This window comes from Phasianus colchicus, chromosome 1, assembly GCF_987193195.1.
Source record: "Phasianus colchicus chromosome 1, bPhaCol1.hap1.1, whole genome shotgun sequence".
Taxonomy (NCBI): Eukaryota; Metazoa; Chordata; class Aves; order Galliformes; family Phasianidae; genus Phasianus; species Phasianus colchicus.
Genome location: NC_143436.1, coordinates 52,713,818 through 52,729,934, shown reverse-complemented (window position 1 = coordinate 52,729,934; position 16,117 = coordinate 52,713,818). Strand labels below are relative to the sequence as shown.

The 16,117-nt window shown below is 43.2% G+C and overlaps 1 protein-coding gene across 2 annotated transcripts; it reads left to right on the top strand.

Annotated features, from left to right (window-relative positions):
* Positions 1-258: 258 nt before the first annotated feature.
* On the top strand, positions 259-8,814 carry RASD2 (RASD family member 2). 2 transcript variants are annotated; one of them, XM_090143069.1, is made up of 3 exons: positions 259-972; positions 4,579-4,858; positions 6,403-8,809. In XM_090143069.1, the coding sequence occupies exons 2-3, from the start codon at positions 4,588-4,590 to the stop codon at positions 6,930-6,932; spliced, it is 801 nt and encodes a 266-aa protein (XP_089999195.1). In that variant the 5' UTR covers positions 259-972; positions 4,579-4,587; the 3' UTR covers positions 6,933-8,809. The 2 variants fall into 2 exon arrangements, with proteins under 2 accessions (XP_089999195.1, XP_031455938.2); XM_031600078.2 differs by lacking the exon at positions 259-972 and having other exon boundaries at positions 6,403-8,814.
* The last annotated feature ends 7,303 nt before the right edge of the window (positions 8,815-16,117 follow it).

The window sequence follows — 16,117 nt, the reverse complement described above, 5'->3', positions numbered from 1 at the left end:
TGAGTCAGTCCACTTCTGCCTCGCAGAAAATATCAGTGCTGAAGTATAGAAGCAGTCTTTAGAAACAGCTTCTGAATTTGCAGCTGGCAAAGCGAAGTCTCTGTCTCTCATACACATCCACTAACTCGCTCCCCACACATGCATGCGTACAGGTTTCTGGTGGGAAGAAAAGGAATGTGCAGTCTGGAATGCATATGAACTTTCTGTTCAGAAGGAAAAAAATAAAAGATTTTTCAACAGGCTCAAAATCCCACCCCCTCAGCATCCCTCCTTCCCCTGTGTCTGACACTGACTTCAAGGGAGGAGTTGAGCCAATTATCTGTGAGTCCTACAGAAGGGAAATCTGCAATTTGCCAGTAGTTGTGAGAGCCAGGGAGAGAAAGGCAGGGAGGGAAGGAGAAAAACTTAATTGGAGAACATAAAGGCAAACCCTTTCTGTCCTGGAAAGAGAATAGCACAATACCAATCCCAGGTCAGAAGAAAAGAAGCTTGTGGGGAGGGGTGTGTGTGCAAGGCAAGACCTGGGGAAGCTTAGGCTCGCCGTAGAAAACTTCCATGCCCTCAGTGATTTTTCCCCATAGGGTCTGAGGTGGCAGAGGGTGGATGAACCCCCAGCCTTGCAGGACTAGCTGTTGCTCAAGGTACCCCTACCCCAGCAGAGCTGCCCAGAGGAGACTTTGCCTCTCCTCCTCACCTGAGGCTGGGAGCAGAAGAAAAGCTGCTGCTGGTCCGGAGACCCTTCTTTAGCCCTGATCTAGTCATTGCCTTCCATGGGGGGACGTCCTCTGGAGCCCTGCAGTCCCTCCCAGTCCTGCTAAGTTCCCAGGAAATACTGGTGAAGAGCTGAGCCCCAGGCAAGCAACGTGGGATCCACAGGACGACAGCCTTCTACAGCATAGCTGCCTCTGATTAAAATTACCAACTTCATCAGACAACGCCCAGACCCAGGGCTGCTCCTCGGAGGAGAGAGAGGTAAGAGAGCAGCATGGAGTTTGGGATGGCAGTGGGAGACAAACATCCCAAAGGAGTGATTTGAGTGTGCATGGGAACTGAGGGGTACTAGTGGTGATTAACAGGTGCCAGGTCTGTTACGCATGATGCAGTTTGTATATCTATGTTGTTTTCAGCTGGATGCACTGAAGTATGTTTGGATGGCAAATGGAAGCATCAAACTGTAGCTAAAGACAGTGGAGTGCAAGAAAGGTGCTCTGGGAATGTGCTCGTGGATGGGGAGCAGTAGGGAGGATAAGCAGATGTCACTGTGTTCCCTGATGGGAGCTGGGGAGCTTGGGTGGAAAAGCTGCTTTCTTAGGTATGTTCTCTCCAGGTGCTCAGGACTAAACCTGGCAGCACCTCACTGGAACTCAGACAAGTGCTTTTTTGAGTGAGGAAAATCAGGTGCATTGTCATTTGCTCTGATGTGCACCTACAGAACAGACAGTGGGGGTTGAAGATGCAGGGAGTCCAATGAAACGAGGCTTAATGCTGATTTTGGACAGCTGTTTCATTTCTCTGTGGGCACGCAAGCCTTTCCCTTTATTAACTGGAGATAATACTCACTGCCTGTATTTCTCTGGCATTCTGAAATCCCTTTACCAATATAAAATAGTAATGCAAAGTTTCTGCCATGGAGACAGTGCATAAAGAAAAAGGTACCACTGAGAATTAATCTATGCTTAAGCATTTAATAAACTGGAAGGAAAAGATGTAGATTAAAGCCAGCTGGAGGTTGTTTGCCTCCTCATTCTCTTCTGATTGATTTTGCTTTATTTAGTACATGAGCATGTGGCTCCTTTCTAGTTCCTTTCCTCTGTCTTTAATCTTTTTCAATGTATGAGTCCCTGTGCTGGGAGTGAGGGCTGAAGTTTCTTTCCTTTTGTAAGGAGGAAAGAAGGAAGACTGCGCTGAACTGGAGAAAAGCTGAAGTGGGGGAATAAGAAGAGAGCACACACACACAAAAAAAACATAAGCTCCCAGCTGACCGGCATGCTCTGAGTCAGATTTGCAGCAGAGGTGATGAGATGAATAGAAACTCCAGGAATCAAAGTGCTGAAAAGCACCGTTAGACTCCATGTAAAATAAAAAGCAGTCAAGAAAGCAGAGGAGACCTCTTAACTGAATGCCTGGACAGGCAGAATGAGGACAGGCAGTATAGAGTGACTATCTAATACATTAAAATCTGCATGTCCTTACCTCCCTTCCTTCTCAGTGCATGTGCATCTTTGGGGCAAAGCATCCTGAAACGCACACGCTTGCAGATGGGATTTTGTCTTTGATGGAGGTGGGAAGCAGCATGACTTAGTGGCCAAATGTGCCACAGTGTCAATTCCTTCTCCAAGGTGTTTTGGGTCCTGTGGCATTAGAATCATAGAACCACTGAGGTTGGAAAAGACTTCTGGTCCTACAGTCAACTCATCACCACCATGCTCACAAATTAGCTGAGGTCTAAGACAATGGAGTCCATGTCAAGGAGGAAGACAGAAGCACTTCCTGCCCTTGGGGTGCAAAACCAGCTGTCCAAGAGGCACGGTAACACGTCCAGCTCCCTTGATACCTGATGGGGGTTCCTGATGGCCAGCAGCTCAGTGGTTACCTGTCAGAAAGCAGTACACATAGTAGGAGTCAGCCAGGAGTGCAGCTGTAGCAGTCCCTCCTGGTCCAAGGAGCTGACTCATTTCTAAGCACTGGCTGTAGAGAAGCTGGTGTTTTTTCTCATAAAATCTATCTCCCTGCTTTTCTCTGTCAGCTAAATATAGCCTGAGAGGGTGAAAGGAAGTATCCCATAGCTGTTCTGTTGACATTTGTCTGGCCCATGGATGCCTGACAGCATTGGACTGGCCATGTAGGATAGAGACACTGCACATGGAAGTGTTGTTTCAGATTAAATTTGGTGTTTCTGCAGTGCTGGAGATGGGTCCTGTTCTAAACAAAGCAGTCCAACCCATAACAGGTGTCCTCCTTGTTGTCACTTCAGCAGCACCATAACTGTGTGTGTGTGTTTACACCCAAAGTTATAATCTGACATTACTGTCTGCCTCTGATATTGTGCAGCCTTGACCTCTGTGTGTAATTTAGACCATAAGATACTTCAAGGAAAGTGCTGCATTTTCTTCTATGCTTTATATAGGGATGAACATGCTGCTAGCAAATGATAGCAATAATCATAAATAGTCATGTTTTGCTGTTGCCTCGGGCTATAGCACTTGTAATGATTCTGGATTAGAATTCCAGAGACTCCTTTATTTAGCAGCAGCCGTATCTTCACTTCTGCTTTGGTGCTTTGCACATGTTAAACAAAGTCAAAGATTTTAAGCTTTTGACTGAGATAAGTGTCAGCTGCATAAACGCTTGGGAGATAAAATTCACTCGAGGGAAAGACAAGAATCCAGATCTGGACCCAGAGATGATATTTCAGTGTACATAAAGTGCTCAAATTGTAATATTAAGTAAACAACACCTAAGTTAAATAAACGGCACAGTGGGAACTTGATTATTCTTTAATAAGATCCTAGTAACCAAAATAAACTCTGACCAGAATGTACTTTCTTTGCTTTAATGTTAGCTTTCCCCACACTGGGGTTGTATTTTTCCTTTCAGCACACAATGTATTTGAAATAGCACATGTAAAATGCCTGTGCGACCCTCCTTTTTATTTCCCCATCAAAGTTTTCTGCATCTGAGTAGCATCAAAACATGATCTCCAAGGTCTTGAGACACATTTACCTTGCCAGGGGTTGGAAATCTAGTCAGATAGTAATTTAAGATGGCTGTCCTTTGTCCTTTCTCCTCCTGTACTAGCACGCTCAATGACTGTGATACTCACAACATCTGTGTATGTATAAAGATTGAAACTCCTATGAAATCTTTATTACTGCAACTCTATCCATTGTCAGCCATCCTACTGCAAGGCTGTGATAATTGCAGCACTGATAGTTTCTTGGTAGGGAGCTCCCACACTATCAGTCCAAGCAGCTAGATTAAATTCTGGTTCCTGAAAGGTCACTGAAGGCACAGAACTTATCACTACTCAGTGCTATTTTGCGTCTTGAACTCCTCGCGTCAGCAATGTAGGCTATATGGGACCAGCTATTTAAAATAACTGAGATGTCTAGCTTCCACAGATGTCAAACGTGATTTGGGCTTCTGTCTGACTTTTGGTTGATCTCAGAAAATGCATGCTGTGAGCTGTTCTTATTTAGGCAACCAAATGAAGTGGTCTAGGTCCTGACGACAGCTGCAGTGGATGTAGTACATTAGGAACTGTGATGGTAACCTCAGTGGGTGCAGTATATTGGGAAATCTGACCTCTGTGTTTATGCATCTAAAACAGAACCAGAATTGAAAAATTTGGTAATGTCTAAGTGACGCAAGTGGTGGGAAGAAACCTGGTGTCCAAGTTCAAACACAGCCAATAAAATTAGCCCTTAATGCTTAAACAAAATAGCAAATTACAATTAAAAACCATGCTATCTTCAGTGTAAATGCCAGAGCGCTCTTTGACCAACTCATGGTATGGAACATCCCTACTCTGTCCTCCACACAGTTTCTTACCTTCAACTTTGTCATTTCCTCCTTCAGGTCCAAGCAATGATGAAAACCATGTCCAGTGGTAACTGCACCCTGAATGTGCCAGCCAAGAATTCGTACCGCATGGTGGTGCTGGGAGCCTCCAGGGTGGGGAAAAGCTCCATAGTCTCACGCTTTCTCAATGGCCGGTTTGAGGACCAGTATACTCCCACCATTGAGGATTTTCACCGCAAGGTCTACAACATCCGGGGAGATATGTATCAGCTGGACATCCTTGACACCTCAGGGAATCACCCTTTCCCTGCTATGAGGAGGCTTTCTATCCTGACAGGTGAGAAAGTGAAGAAAGTTTGCAAACAGGGAACAATGGATAAAATATTATAATGACAAAGTGTAGCTTGAAAACTATATCATGGAGATGAGTGTTTCTTGGGGATCGGATGCATTTGGGAGACAGCAAAATGGGCTGTGGGATTTCACTGCAAGATTCACTTCTCCAGAGGGATGTTTCCTGGCTGGTATGCTTCCTATGCTGTATGGAATGCACTAGCCGCAGAGAAGTCCACTGGGTGAAGGTCTGAAATTAAGATTTCCCCCTAGTTTATTCCCCTGCTCTACCACCTCCCTCTCCTGCAACATATTTTTTTCCTGCCGTCACAAATGAATGGTTGAATAAAATCTCGTGGGCAATAAAGACCAGCAAGGGACAAAACAGGCATGTCATTATAATACACCAGCAGTGAAAAGCAAATGTAAAATGCACAGGCAGGGAATTCAAACAGAGAAAAGCTCAAAGATTTTTTTTTCTTGAAAGTCCCAGCCTGATTCCCTTGATTTAATATACCAGTAAAAAAAATCACTCTACTTTTACCCTTTCTCCTTAAGTCTACAATTAATCAAATGAATTAGAGGGAAAATAGTGGACTCATTTTGTACATCCCCATTGTCGAGCGGTTCCTGTTGTGAGCTAAGATATGTTCTTGAACTGCAGAAGTGACAGTGGAGATATATATTCAGCCACAGCTCCCAACAAACCAACTTTCTGGGTCTGCTATCTTCCTTTCTAGATAACCAGTGAAACATGACATTCATATCAGACCAGGCTACCATCTGCATTCAGGGAGGTCCTAGGGCCAGTTTCTGGGATGTGGATGTGAGCTTTTGTCCATGAAATCTCTTCACACTTGCAACATGACTGTCATTCAACAGGCAGTGATTCCTTTGCAAAAGGATTTGTATGTCAGAAAATGTCAAAAGGAAATGCCAGGGGATCTGTGTCATTTATGTATTTCTTTTTTTCCATGGTCTATTTCTCTCGAGAAAATGAAATAGCAGTAGAGCAGTGAACACTGGGAAAGCACTCATTCCTCACTTAGGCGTTTGGGACTGACTAGCTGGAAATCTTCCATTCAGGTGTTTCTTGTACTGTGTAATCAAAAGGCCAAGGCTGAATGGATACTAGTTCTCCACTCTTCCTGGTGTAAGAATAGCTGTTTTACATAGCAATACGGACAAAGTGAAGAAAAAGAAAAGCGATGCAGCAGAGCTGGATAGAAACTTGTTTACAAAGGACAGTACAAACGGGCAATAACCTGCAAGTCCAGTGCAACCTGTGGGTAGGTACTCAGATATGGCTGAAATTACATCAAAGCCATAAGCAATTGCACTACAGAAATGAGTGAGGAGTTGGATTGGAAGAACTGGAACTAAAGTAAAAGAGAATTAAGAGATTCAAAAGGATCACAGAAAAAAAAAAAAAAAAAAAAGAACAACAACTATGGGGGGGAGACAGCAAATAAATGTATTGTTTTTTGAAAATCAGCTTATCTGACACAGGTTGTTCTAAACATTTACAGTTTCCTTTTTCAATTGCAGGCGATGTTTTCATCCTGGTATTCAGCTTGGATAACAGAGAATCCTTTGATGAGGTCAAGAGACTCCAGAAGCAGATCCTCGAGGTCAAATCCTGCCTGAAGAACAAAACCAAGGAATCAGCTGACCTCCCCATGGTGATCTGTGGCAACAAAAACGACCACGGTGAAATCTACCGCAAAGTGCGCTCAGACGAAGGTGAGAACCTTGTGTCCAGTGATGAAAACTGTGCTTACTTTGAAGTTTCAGCTAAGAAGAACACCAACGTGGATGAGATGTTCTATGTTCTCTTCAGCATGGCCAAGTTACCTCATGAGATGAGCCCTGCTCTCCACAGGAAAATCTCCATCCAGTATGGGGACACTTTCCAACAGAAATCCTTCCGGATGCGGCGAGTGAAGGACATGGATGCCTATGGCATGATCTCTCCCTTTGCTCGCCGGCCAAGTGTCAACAGTGACCTGAAGTACATCAAATCGAAAGTTCTCAGGGAAGGTCAGTCAAGGGAGAGGGAGAAATGCACAATCCAATGAAGAAGGCTTGTGTTTCTGGCTGAAGTCATCATCCACATGAAGTGCCTTAAAGAAAAATGGTCTGTGGAAGCACAGAACGGGCTCACTGGGTTCATCGAGGAAACCCTACACAGCAGAAGGGTAACTCTTCCTGCGGATTCTGCTGAGTCAACGAATGTAAATAACATCAACCTCATAAGCAACTAGGAAAAATTATACACCTGAGTGTGCATTTCTCTATAATGTAGTCCACCTTCATTCCCCTTTTTGTCTAAAGAAAACAGACTTGAGAAGTAAAGAAAAATCAACCTCATCCTTACAAAGAAAGTAGGTCAAAAATGCACAGAAGGCATCAGCAGTTACCCAGTGTGCAGGACTTGCTAAGAGAGGAGGTTATGTCTTTGTATGTGCGTGTGTGTGTGTGCATGTGAGGAGCACTCCTTTAAAAAATATGGGACTTTCATTTCAAAGAACAGCAGTCTTACCAAGGGAGTGGACTCTGCATACGGACACAAGGCTCTAAGTCACTTCTGAGGGGGCCTGCAAGAAGGTCTTGATTTTATGCTTGCTGGGTCAGTTACTGACGTGAATATTGTTTTGTATTATAGATTTTATTTGGGGTTTGCTTTTTTTATTGTGTGGGTTCTTAGCAAAATCAGATGGCAGATGTGCTTGATATCAAAACAGTGTCTACTTTCTAGAAGTGAAAGGTGTTTTCCATCTGTAAAACTACGCAATATTTACATTGATTGAAAATGAAATTGTTCTGCAAAAGGCCAATACATTTGACTGCTTTGCAAGCCCGGTGTGATAGTTTCTCAAATCAGCCACACCAACTCTAAACTCCACAGTACGAATGCCATCCTTTGCCTTGCTGGCCAACAGACCAATGGTTCCTTCCCTCTGCCTGTATCAGCTGAGACTGACCACACGTTGGCTTAAACCACTTCATGGCAGGACTAGGTTTTCCTCCAACAGTAGAAACTGACTGATTGTAGACTCTTGATCTGCAACCAGCTCCATCAGATTTATTTTGTTAATATATCTCTAGTCATTTTGTTCATGAATTTTCCTCTTGTTTGATAAAGGTTACCTTGACGGAAACCTTTGTGCTACAGAAGACCTCCAGAAGTGAAGCTTCATGCTGGCTGTCCAAACGGGGCTGAACTGGCTGGCCAGCCATCATTCACACCTTCCCTTCCTCAAATCCATCCAGGCTTCTTTGTCTTTAGCTCTCTCCCTGTCTTGTTTCTGGTTTTGTTTTTCGATCTGCTTTTCTTTGCCATCAAAGCCACATACATTCTCTTAGATGTAAGCTTGCCGCTCTCACTGACTAAAACAAGAGGTGTGCATGCATAACTGCAGGCAGAGTGTGGCCCCAAAATGTACACAACAGCAGAGTATATATGGTTTATATACCTCAGAATGGCCTTCGGGTACCTTGTGTCTCTCCCTCACCTTCAAATTCTATTCTTGGCTGTATTTGCTTTGCTGTGTCCTGGTCAGAGCTGTGAGCTAGTTCATTCTGTAATTTGACAGAAAACTAGGAATTATGGTTGACCATGAAAATTAGCCGCTGGGACTCAAAATCCCATATTCATTTATCAGTTCCACCCTTCATTGGTACTGTATATTGACTGGTAAAATACACTGTTCTATTAACCCCATTTCCAGGGCAGCAACTTTCCGACCATTTCTCCCTCTCATCTATAAATATGTATGCCACTTATGATTAAACCTGTTTTATTTATTAGCTGTGTTCCAGTCCATTTTTACTTTCTCCGAGAACAAGGAAGGTCCTATTTTGTTCTTGTGTAAGTGCAACTGAGCAAGTGCAGTATGAGTTGAGAGCCCAGATGAGATCTCCAATAAATTCTGGAGGAGTCTTTTCTGTCCTCCAGACACTAGAAGCTTTAGTGGTCTGTCTGAAATAGAACTGTATCTATAACTACATCTATCTCTCCCTCTCTTTCTCCCTTCCTTCCTTCTTATCTGTCTGTCTACCTCAACACCAATATATATGTACAGATATCCTCTCAAGCAGAAGCAGACAGCTTGTCTTTTCAGTGCTGCCTCCACCAGTGAAGAACAGTCTCTCATACACAGAGCTGGTATGCTCATCCCTAGTGTGATTTACCAAGGTCTCTGCAGAAACATCACTGTTTATCTCAGCAGTTTCTCCATTGTACCATCTGCATCTCTCAGCTATATGAGTCTCAAGCCCCCTGAGCACTTGCCTAGCTCCCTATAGACCCTCTGTCTAAGGCCATGACTACCAGCTGTGTCAGTCATCAAGCTCTGGGATGCATGTGCCACATGGATCACGGGTGGAGGGTTGAAAATGGAGTGAAAAGAGCATGAGCACTGGGCACTGATTGGGATTTCAGAAAGCTAGAAAAGAATTCCTTGGACTATAGCCTATGCACTGCATTACTGAGCTCTCCTCGTCCTGCTTAATAAAGCTGAGTTTTTTAAGAGCCTTTATAATCATCAACTCTCTGTCCCTACCTTACAATACTGACCTTACAATTATTTTCCCTATTGCCTTCTACCCTCACAAAGACCCCCAGCTTTTCTAACTCTTCCACGTCTTCCCATTCCTCTTTTCTGTCATGGGTAGGAAGATACTGGGTGCAGAAAAACTTTATGGAGACAGCCAGGGCGCAATAGTAGAGGAGGGCAAAGACCAAGCAGCAGCAGCAGCAGCAGCTGACTGGATCTCATAAGACAGAGAGTGAGACTCCTCTTCAGCATCCAACATGGCCTGTCAATGGTTGGAATGACTAGCATCTGTGAAACTAACTGAGAGAGAAGGTGAAACAGCATCACAGGCAGTGACGGAAACAAACGAGAAAGATCAGGTAATCTTATTACAGTAATCCTAGATTTCTCTCTGCATTTTGTTACTGATGGTAATTGCTTTTGAAGTTAGATTATCATGTTCCTGAGGACATGTATTGCTTTGCTTTTATTATATCATTGCGGTCATTCTATTAATATTCATATATTACTTGGACTCTAAAAGTGCTTACAGCCCCTAAGACAGACAGAACGTGTCTCAGCTGTTTATTCACAGTTAGCAGCCATTATGCTCTGTGAAAAGGGCTGGGGCTGTTAGCAAGACTACCTGTCTGCACAGAGGGCACAAGGCAAGGTAGGCAGAGGAAAAGTGAACTGTTTCCTCTCTGCCAACAGTTTGTACGTGGCTTCAAGGCAGAGTAGGTAAGGATGCTATTGCTATGGGGAGCTCTATTAAGTACACGCAGAGACTGAGAGCCAGAAAGTAGCAGAGAGCAAACTCACAGCTAAGTCTCGGAGGCAATGAAAGGAGATAAGTGTTTTTTTCCTCATGGGATCATGGAATCTGCTTACTGTATCTCCAAAAACATGGCATATATTGCTTAGCCCTTGGAAAGAGAGATATGTATTTCTCAGAAGTCATAGTGATAGGACAAGGAGAAATGGTTTCAAACTAAAAACAGGGAGATTTAGACTGGATATAAGTAAGAAGTTTCTTACAATAAGGGTGGTGAGGAAATGGCACAGATTGCTCAGAGAGGTGGTGGATGCCCCATCCCTGGAGACATCCAAGGTCAGGATGGAGGGGCTCTGAGCAACCTGATCTATCTCTATACATTGCAGGGGAATTGGACTAGATGATTTTTAAAGGTCCCTTCCAACTTAAATGATTCTAGGATTCCATGATTCTAAGTTACTAAATGTGCTGGACTAAGAGCAAGCCTGGAAGAAGAGATCCATCCTGAAAAAATGCCGCAAGAATGTAGAGAAGTTAGTTCATCAACAATCCACCCTTAATTGGGCTTATCTAGCATAATTAAATTGCTTTATTTCAAGACCTACCTTGTTCTGCATTGCAGTCTATAAAACCTAGCATTAGTGAACTAAAGCCTCTTTTTTTTTCTTTTTTTTTTCTTTTTTTTTGTGTACCCTCTATCAGGGCAAGGAGCAGGGACATATAACTGACTTAGGATCAGTCGCAGTCATAGAATAAGACAGGGCTGAGATTAATTTTGTACTCTACACAGTGAAAAAGTCCCTACGACTCAACACATTATAGAAGCTACCATAAAAAATTAGGAAAATCTAATTAAGCCACAGTGTCAGAACAAATCAGGAAGGAAATAGTAGTCACAGTGAATTAAGAAAAGAATAAATTGAGGGTGGGAAGGGCAGAGTGAAAGCCTGTTTTGACATCCAGAGGACTAAATTAGGTTTCTGTTCTGAAGGATCCCCAGGAGGACTGCTGCCACTAGGCCAGACTGGTGCTAGAGAAAGTCGCTCAGGGTGCAGTCTCACAAACAGCATTGTCTCCTTGAGACCCGAGAGTGGCAGTAGGAGGATGGGTGAGCAAAAGAAAGGTAGATTTGGCTGTACATTAAGAAATGTAGCTTTCACCCTACTTCATGTTTCATTACACACAAAGAAAGTCTGACAACAGTTTATTTTGACTTTTTCCTTCTTCAAATGTTAACCTCTGCTTGCTGCATCAGATTCACACACAGCCTCATCTTCCACCACATTTTTTTCTGCCTTAGTTTTATTTTCCTCTCACGTTCCATGCCACAGCTAATCTTTCTATCCCTCTCCCAGCATCTTGGCTAGGGTTGAGGGTTATGAGCAGAAGTGGTTTTGAAATAAGTGATGATTATTTCATTTGATTTGATATTGCTGCTACTACTCTTAGGGTTTTTATTAGCAATATTGTTTCTGTAAAAATACATAGTGGCAGGCTAAGATTAAAGGGTCTTCTTAGAACAAGATATAAAATGTGATAAAATGTACATTTTCCCCATTGGTTTCTATAGCAACACTCTTCTCTCTGCATTCAGAAAGATCAAAGAATTTGCAGGGGGGAGATGAGTAGCATTGAGCTGTCTTAGATCCTTCACCTCTGAGCTCTCACAGGAAGTTCTCCTCCCTTCAGTTTCTGTGATGTGGAGAAGAAACAAAGACCACCAACCAGACCTACATTGCCAACCACTCAATATGTTGGTAAAGCTATGGGATATCCTATAACGGATAAGAAAGTAATTTCCATGGTAATATTGTAAACTGAAGCATTCCTTGTAGCACAGTACCTGCCTTGGGGAATCATAGAGGCTGGAAAAGACCACTAAGAACATCTAGTCCAACCAGCAAACCATCACCACCATGCCCACTAAACCACGTTACTCAGTGCCATATCTACCCTTTTCTTGAAAATCTCCAGTGACAGTGACTCCACCACCTTCTTGGACAGCCTGTTCCTATAAACATATATCACCGCTATAAACCCAACTTCCATACTCAAGTTTAGAGCTATGAGATTTTACCCACTTTTCTCTTTCCTGTGTCTTTGCAGGCTGCCATAGGATACAGTCAGAGCCTGAGACTTCCTGGAGATGTATTTTTTTTGGCTCTCATGACAATATCAGTCAAAGGCCTTTCCCTGCCCCAGTCATCATCGGACATCCACAGCAAGCAGAGCTGTCCTGAGTCCCAGGCACCACATTCCTAGAAAGTTATTGACCATTTGGAAGGAGGCCAAGGACCAGCAAGAATAAACATTTTATGAGCGTAGAGGGATTGACTTGGGTAAGCCTTGGAAGAAGTCTGAAAGGGATAATTCTGTGCCACATAGGAAAACAAAGTCTGAGAAAGGCTGGCTGGAAACCCCTAGACATGTTCAAAAGATAGAGATGACAGCTAAGACAGCACATTGTTTGGAGTTGGACAGTGGGCTATCTCAGTGGGAGCAAGAGTATTAAGTGGAAAGTCATTGGCGACAGAGCAGGGCAGACTTTAGGGCAATGTAATCCATTTGCAAATTTTGTAAGAGATATCATTAAAGTCCCATGGGGAAAATATTGGGAAAAAAAACACTGATATCTACATAGCCAATATGGGTAACTCAGTGTCGACAGTGAGATGGACTGGCTGAGCCAGTAGAGTATTCTGGAGCCTGATCTGAATCTTCAAAGCAATTCCCTAGTTTGCCCATCCTCACTGCAGCCTCCTGACCCTCTCATGCAGAGGATCGGTAAGTTGCCAGTCCCCTCCAGCTAGACTACTAACAGAGAGACAAGTAGAGACGAGGCTTCTTACATCAGAATCTGTTGATTAAACCATTTCCACAAATATCTGGAACTGTTTGCAGCAAAAAACCCTTTCAGCAAACTATCCTTGAACAGTTCCTTGCGTATTTGTTTATTGTTCAGAAGTATTTGATGAATAATTTATGCAAAAGTGTACTGTGCTGTGGCTGGGATGGATAGCTGAGATTAGCTCAGATTAAACATAGAAACAAAGAGGGATGAGGTCACTGTGTTTCAGGACATTTAGTAGCAAAGTAAAAGAATTTAAATGAAAAAAAAAAACAACAACAACTTGAATATGTGTCCTCATATCACTCTGACCTAGAGGGAAGAAAACTTCCTTTTTAGCTCCTTATTCCTCCTCTCCAGGCTGCTGAAGGACTATAGTTATTCAAGACTGTTCACTTCCAAGCTTCTGACATTTGGCAGTTAATATAATGCAGTTCACAGATGAGAGTACTGAATATTTTAGTTTGGTTTCAGCAGTGTGTCAAGTCCATATTTTGAAATTTAAAAAAATAAAATTAAAAAGAGAATGAGAGAAAATAAGCTCTACAATTGTAGTGAATAAAATGGAGAGAAAAAAAAAAAAAAAAAAAGGAAATTTCTGTCTTCAAGAAGCAATTGCTTCACACACTGAGACCCTATCTGGAAAACTACAGAAATCTACTAAAATGGGACTGGTGATCTTTCTGTGGTAGACTGGGAACCAAAGCAACACAGAAACACATTCCCAGGCCAGGCCAGAGTCTGCATTTCAGATCCTACTAACACGAGATTGGATATTATGGAAAATTTGTTCTCTGAAAGAGTGGTGAGGCATCAGAACAGGTTGCCCAAGGAGGTGGTGGAGTCACGGTCCCTGGAGATATTCCAGAACCACATTGGATGTGGCACTGAGGGACATGGTCAACAAGCAAGGTGGGGATGGGCCGATGATTGGACTAGGTGATCTTAGAGGTCTTTTCCAACCTTAATGACTCTGATCAGAGCAGTGGCAGAACTCACCTAGTCCCTCAAGATCTCTGCAAAGCTCCCAGAAGCCCTGGGGTTAAAGTATGTTCGACTTGCTAAAATATACGTTAGGTACCAAGGATTTATATTCTGCTCCTTGAGACAGCCCAGAGGAACAGCCCTACATGTCTCCAATCTCTTTACATAAATCACCATCTTCGTTTCCCATCCCTGACACAGGGCCAACAGCACTCACAGGAGAGCTGAGAGAGGATAAACACCTAGATTGTGAGGCACTTGGGTACAGCAGTGATGGATAAACATGTTACAGGTGAAGAGACAGACCAGAAACAAATATCACCTCAATCAGAGCCACACTGTGGCAGTGCCAGCTACACAGGAGAGCAATTACATTTTGCATAATCCCTGATTTCTGCAGTACCTACGGTCTTGTTCAGCTCAGCATCCACTGAGCTGGCAATTCCCAGGAGTCTCAGGATTAAAATTACACACCAGCTTCCCCCAGCTCTTCCATCACTTCCTACCTGCATGCTAAATGGGAACATGCTGCAGAAAGGTTTGGGTACAAGGAGCTTTGAGCAGACACACAGAATAAGCTCTTCTTTTACCCTCTTGCTGCTGGAGAAATGAGTCTCAGGGAAATGCAGCCTTGTTAAATGCAACCTGGGGGGTTAAAAGACAGCACAGTGAAGATCAGGGGCCATTGCTTTAGGCTGATCTAAGGCAGAATGTCTCATCTTTTTTGCCACAAAACAGTTTGTTCCTTGCTGGTTGGCTTGCTGCCAAGGTAATAAATACAAGTTTCTAAAAAGGAATAAAATAAAAAGGAAAAATAAACACAGAGCAATGACTTGTTCTGCAAATTGACAGGAGACCTGCCTGAGGCAATGGACAAGGGGTGACAGGGACGAACAGCTCTCTCGTGGAGACTTATTAAAGAGTGGATCACAGCTCTTCACAGATAGTCTTTATGAGATACTGCCATCTGGGAGAAATCCAGATTGGCAATTATCAGAGAGAACAATTCCAGCTGGTCACAACTGTGCCAAAGCAGAAATTATCCCCTTACACAATGACACTGACTCAGACCACTCACAACTTTCATCAAGTTTGGGGCAGTTACACAAGGGTCTGTCATTAGTCATGGTGGTATTTGTTTGTGTTATGGAACCCTGCCCACAGGTCAGGACCCAATTATACCAGACAATATACAGATGTAAAACAAATGAAAAGTCCTAATGTCCACAAAAGCCAGGGTAGAATCTCAGTCATTACCTGCACCCATTATATCCATCCTGTGCTACACAGCATCTGTCCTATCCTATCGTGGCTATCTACATCTTTCCTACCAGCATCCTACCTGGAAGCTACAGTAAAAAGGAGATGCTATATGCAATACTAAAACACCACTTTGCCAATTAATAGATGAGAGCTGATTATTTCTGTGGAGATCTTGTAGCAATACATTGAGGTAGCATCAAGACCTGCTCTTCCTTCAGTTGGATGCATTGAAACAGAGACAGCAGATGTAAGGGTTATGTACTATTTCCAAAATATTCAAGAAATGGGTAATTTCATTATTATTCTTATACCAAGAGGTGATTCTTTGTAGTTTTTCCAAGGAGAAATGTCCTAGGTAGAAGCAGATTGTTTGTGCCATGTACATGGTCCAGTGGCTATGCAAAACCCAAGGCAGTCGTGATCCATGAGCAGTTGAGACCGGGCTCCAAGTTGTGCTCTTTGACAGTCAGCAAGCTGCCTGAAACATTGCTGTCATGAAATCTGGGTCCGGGCTGGCTGAAGCAGAGAGGTAGCTATACTGGTATTGCTAAGTAATGACAAAAGCCTTCCGACTGTCCTGTCCTTTAGTGATCAGCTGATGCTTCAAGGAACATCTGCTTCTCTCCTGCCTGTGAGCCGCTCCAGGACTTCCCATAGCTCTCAGAAGAAAGAAGTGGGTAATACACTCCTAAGAGCAGGGTATCTATCCACCTCTGAAATACAAATTAATCTATGGCCTGCAGATCAGGAAGAATTTTTATCCACTTAGAGATTTAAAGTTGAAAACAGTGAAAAAACAGAGAGAGAATGGAGGCTCCCCTTGGTGGCCCACACAAAAATCTGTTGCGTGCCCTT

Bases quoted from the DNA above. Each gene is read 5' to 3' on its own strand.
- RASD2 (XM_031600078.2), top strand. From the start codon at position 4,588: ATGATGAAAACCATGTCCAGTGGTAACTGCACCCTGAATGTGCCAGCC. The intron at 4,859-6,402 runs GTGAGAAAGTGA...TTTCAATTGCAG, and splicing joins GAGGCTTTCTATCCTGACAG to GCGATGTTTTCATCCTGGTA.